Source organism: Pinus tabuliformis, chromosome 4_1 (assembly GCF_031772625.1).
Source record: "Pinus tabuliformis cultivar Carrire ecotype Pingquan chromosome 4_1, CPIR1, whole genome shotgun sequence".
Taxonomy (NCBI): Eukaryota; Viridiplantae; Streptophyta; class Pinopsida; order Pinales; family Pinaceae; genus Pinus; species Pinus tabuliformis.
The window spans coordinates 146,991,823-146,995,857 of record NC_142303.1 but is presented as its reverse complement, the minus strand read 5'-3'; the positions used below and the strand labels follow the sequence as shown (position 1 = coordinate 146,995,857).

At 35.5% G+C, this 4,035-nt stretch overlaps 1 protein-coding gene across 1 annotated transcript; it reads left to right on the top strand.

Annotated features, from left to right (window-relative positions):
- Positions 1-780: 780 nt before the first annotated feature.
- Positions 781-3,680, top strand: LOC149174625 (LEAF RUST 10 DISEASE-RESISTANCE LOCUS RECEPTOR-LIKE PROTEIN KINASE-like 2.4). The gene is made up of 3 exons (XM_089422641.1): positions 781-1,766; positions 1,946-2,008; positions 2,352-3,680. Exons 1-3 carry the CDS (start codon positions 1,004-1,006, stop codon positions 3,416-3,418), a joined length of 1,893 nt encoding a protein of 630 aa, XP_089278767.1. The 5' UTR covers positions 781-1,003; the 3' UTR covers positions 3,419-3,680.
- The last annotated feature ends 355 nt before the right edge of the window (positions 3,681-4,035 follow it).

Here is a 4,035-nt window from a genome sequence, read left to right as displayed (position 1 = left end):
TATAACCAACCTAGATCCATTTTATCCCTTGATCTATCAAGTGCCGAGAGGAATCAAGTCACTTGAGGTGCAAACCTTTCCTTAAGTTTTGCACTCAAAAAAGAGATTTGCACCTCGAGATTTTATCTCTCTAGATGCTTGATAGATCCAGAGTTAAGATGGATCTAAGTTGGTATTATATTACAACATCTCAACGATATTAGGATTTTATTTTAATGGAATACAAATGTTTACATTACAATATATTATGTTACAGATCTCTATAATATTAAGCTAACGACCTAATAAATCTTAATAAATTATTTTGTAATTTTTATTCATATAAATTGAATTATTTATTTATTTACAATTAAATTTCATTTCAAGATATCAATATACAATTATAATCCTATTGGTTTAAAATCTATCATTTGATAATTAATTTTATTAAAATGTATTTTTTCCATACTTAATAAATAAATAAATAAACAAATAAATAAATATAGATAGATATAGATATAACATTTTTTAATTATAATATTATTATAACACAATAAAAGTTACACATCATTTTTATATTAAATTATAAAAAATATCAACAAACATATAAAAGAAATATAACTAATACAGTTATAGGAATTAAATTGTTGATACATCAATCAATAACATGGAGACACTTAATTCCATAAATATATCAACTTATATTTAAATATAGAACATTTTAGATAGTATAACCAAATTTGGAAAGAGCAAAAATCTTCAACTTTCAATGGAATGATACAAATAGGCACGTGAAATTTCACAAAGTCTTCAATGGACAGCAAAAGCAATAGGGAAACCTCATGTCCAAATGAAACTTTGCAGTCTAATAATCGTGTAGGCGGCTTGACCTTCCGGTCTTTGCGCCACTGTCTCCAATTCCTCCATCTCTCTGTGTATTTCCACTACTTTTTTTATTATATCGCAAGTGATCAATTTTGATATCCTAATTGCAGAGCAAAGCCTGAGATTACGTGCTCTTTCAATGGCTCTCATCCTTCATATTTCCCCAATTGTTGCATCTGCTCTTCTCTTTCTCCTCTGTTCTGCAACATCATGTCTCGGCGGTAACTTCAAGGACTGTGTTTCAAATACATTTACATGTGGGGGCATTGAAGTGGGGTACCCTTTTGGCATAAATGGCAGCGGCTGTGGTGATCCTGAGTTTCAGCTCCACTCATGTGATTCAGAGAGCCATCCTCTGATCAATATCGGTGGAAACGAATTTCACATATTGCAGTCCTCTTTCTTGGCGAACAGCAGTGTATTTAAAGTATTGACAATTGTTAGCAACAATCTGTGGAGAGAAAACAAATGCAATCTATCAGGTAACTACTCTCAATTCTGGTGGCCCGCCTCCCAATTTCAGATCCTGGAGACATACACTAATCTCACGCTTTGGAAGCACTGTGATGATCAAATTCCTGGCAACATTTCTGGAAATTTGAGTTTATGTGGCGATGATTGGTACTACAGTTTGAGTCCACATTTAAATTTAAAGAGCACACCTTCCTGTAACTCATTTCAGCTACCAATTAAAGAAAACCTCTCTGGGAAGTCCCTGAATAATCAGACTTTACTAGGGCAGGGTTTTGAGGTTACATGGCATCTAGACCCCAACAGAGATGAAAGCTGTGAAATTTGTTTGAAGAGTAATGGGAGTTGTGGTTATGACATTTTGAAACCAACAACTTTCCTTTGCTATTGTCCATCTGGCAGAACACATACAGACATATGCCCTGCCAATGGTAGGGTTTCTGACAGCCTTCTGCATATTTGATTGCCAACATCAGTGTTTGAAAAACCATTCTTTTCTGGGCGAAATCATCGCTTGTTTAGACTACGCTTTAGGCTTTTATTTTATGCGTGTGTGTTTTGGTATCTGTCAACTATGAATTCTCTTACCAAAAACTGCTGATTCTTACAGGTACTCCATATACAGGAGGACGTCGAAAGATGGGAACTCGAGACATGTCACCAATTATAATAGGTAAATATCAAATTCAGTATCATTCCAAGAATAATCTCTTTTGGATTAATGAGGAAGATTCACAGGTCGAAAAGTTTCAGTGGACTTTTAGGAACCACAAGCCTAGTCCATCTTCCAGACTTGGATCTTCCTTTATTAATCAACAATTCCCACCACAAAAACCTATATACTATATTCACTTTTAGGTTACGGTAAGATCATGCTGACATCAATCTGTTCATTCCACTGCAGGTTGGATCTTCCTCCATTAATCAACAATTCCTATCACAGAAACCTATATACGATAATCACTTTTAGGTTAGGGTAAGATCATGCTGACATCAATCTGTTCATTCCACTGCAGGTTGCTCTGTTATAGGAGTTGCTGTGGCAGTAATAGCATTATTAGTACTGTTCTTCAAGTTTTATTCAAAGAGAAGGAAGCCTGCTGGGCCTAGTATCTCTACTTCAAAGGTGGAGAAATTTCTATTGGAATATGCTTATGAAATGCCAACCAGATATTCATACTCTCACCTCAAGAAGATCACAAACAATTTTGCAGAAAGGCTAGGAGAAGGGGGTTATGGTGTGGTTTATAAGGGTAAACTTCGGAATGGCGCCCTAGTGGCTGTTAAGATTCTTGACAGGCATAGGCACAGCGAGGCCCAATTCATGAACGAAGTGGCCACCATAGGGCGGGTTCATCATGTTAATTTGGTTCGGCTGTTGGGGTATTGTTTCGAAAGCCCTACAAGCGCGCTGGTATATGAGTACATGGTTAATGGGTCTCTAGATAAATTTATATTTGCAGGAAAAGAGAAGGGAGGAGTTTTAGGGTGGGATCAATTATATTCAATTGCTTTGGGTGCTGCTAGAGGAATTGCATATTTGCACCAAGATTGCGAGAAGCGCATCATACACTTTGACATCAAACCTCACAACATATTGCTTGATGCAGAGTTTATACCAAAAGTTTCTGATTTTGGTTTGGCAAAATTTTGTGGGAGGGGAGATGACCATGTGTCAGTGACAGGCGGGAGAGGGACACCGGGATATGTTGCACCAGAAGTGTGTGACAGTGAAATGGGTCCGGTTACAGATAAATCAGATGTTTATAGTTTTGGAATGCTTTTGCTAGAGATGGTTGGAGGAAGAAAGAACACCAATTGGAATGCCAGCCATTCCAGTCAATTTCACTTTCCTCACTGGGCTTTCAAGCTGCTTGAGAGTGGGGAATTAGGGAGGAGAATGAGAGGAGGAATGGTAGCAGAAGAGGAGGAGAAAGCAAGTAGACTGACTAAAGTTGGATTGTGGTGCATTCAGTACAACTCTGGTGATCGTCCTTGTATGAACAGGGTTGTTCAAATGTTAGAAGGACATGGAGAAGATGTGACCAATCCTCCCTTGCCCTTTGATCCCTGGGTACTTTAAGAAACTTCACTATCTTCTGGGGTCCATATTTTATTAAGGATGCTGACGCTATGGACAAGTTCAAATAGAGTACAGTCAAGCATATGGTGAAAATAATGGTAGTGTAGATATTGCATATAAGCCAGTGAAGTTTCACATGTTGTACTATGCTTGAATAATGGTGTGCAACATCTTGTATGTCATAATCATTATAAATAATTCTGTGCAGCTTTTTGTCTGTAATAATATAAGAATTGGTTTGCTGTGCAACCTTTTGTGATGACCCTTATGAAAATACAATGTGCTTTTATTAATATTAGCTGAACCTTGGAATTCAGCCAAGGTTTTTCAATTTTTTTTTTTTTCAAATAAAATTAAAATGCGAAGTGTTTGTTTTTTCTATATCACTTGTACTTGGACATAACTATCCTGACTATCATTCTCCACCATTCTAATGGGAGAACTCTGTCAATTCTTTTTAAATGGATTTTTTATTAAAGAAATTAAAAATTATATATATGTTTTGAGAAGTATTTTCTACTTAGAGATATATAATTTAATAATGAATAATAATTCTATTATTAATAAAAATTAATTAATTAATAATTAATTAATATATTATTAATAAATTATATGAA

Bases quoted from the DNA above. Each gene is read 5' to 3' on its own strand.
- LOC149174625 (XM_089422641.1), top strand. From the start codon at position 1,004: ATGGCTCTCATCCTTCATATTTCCCCAATTGTTGCATCTGCTCTTCTC. The intron at 1,767-1,945 runs GTAGGGTTTCTG...TGATTCTTACAG, and splicing joins AGACATATGCCCTGCCAATG to GTACTCCATATACAGGAGGA. The intron at 2,009-2,351 runs GTAAATATCAAA...ATTCCACTGCAG, and splicing joins CATGTCACCAATTATAATAG to GTTGCTCTGTTATAGGAGTT.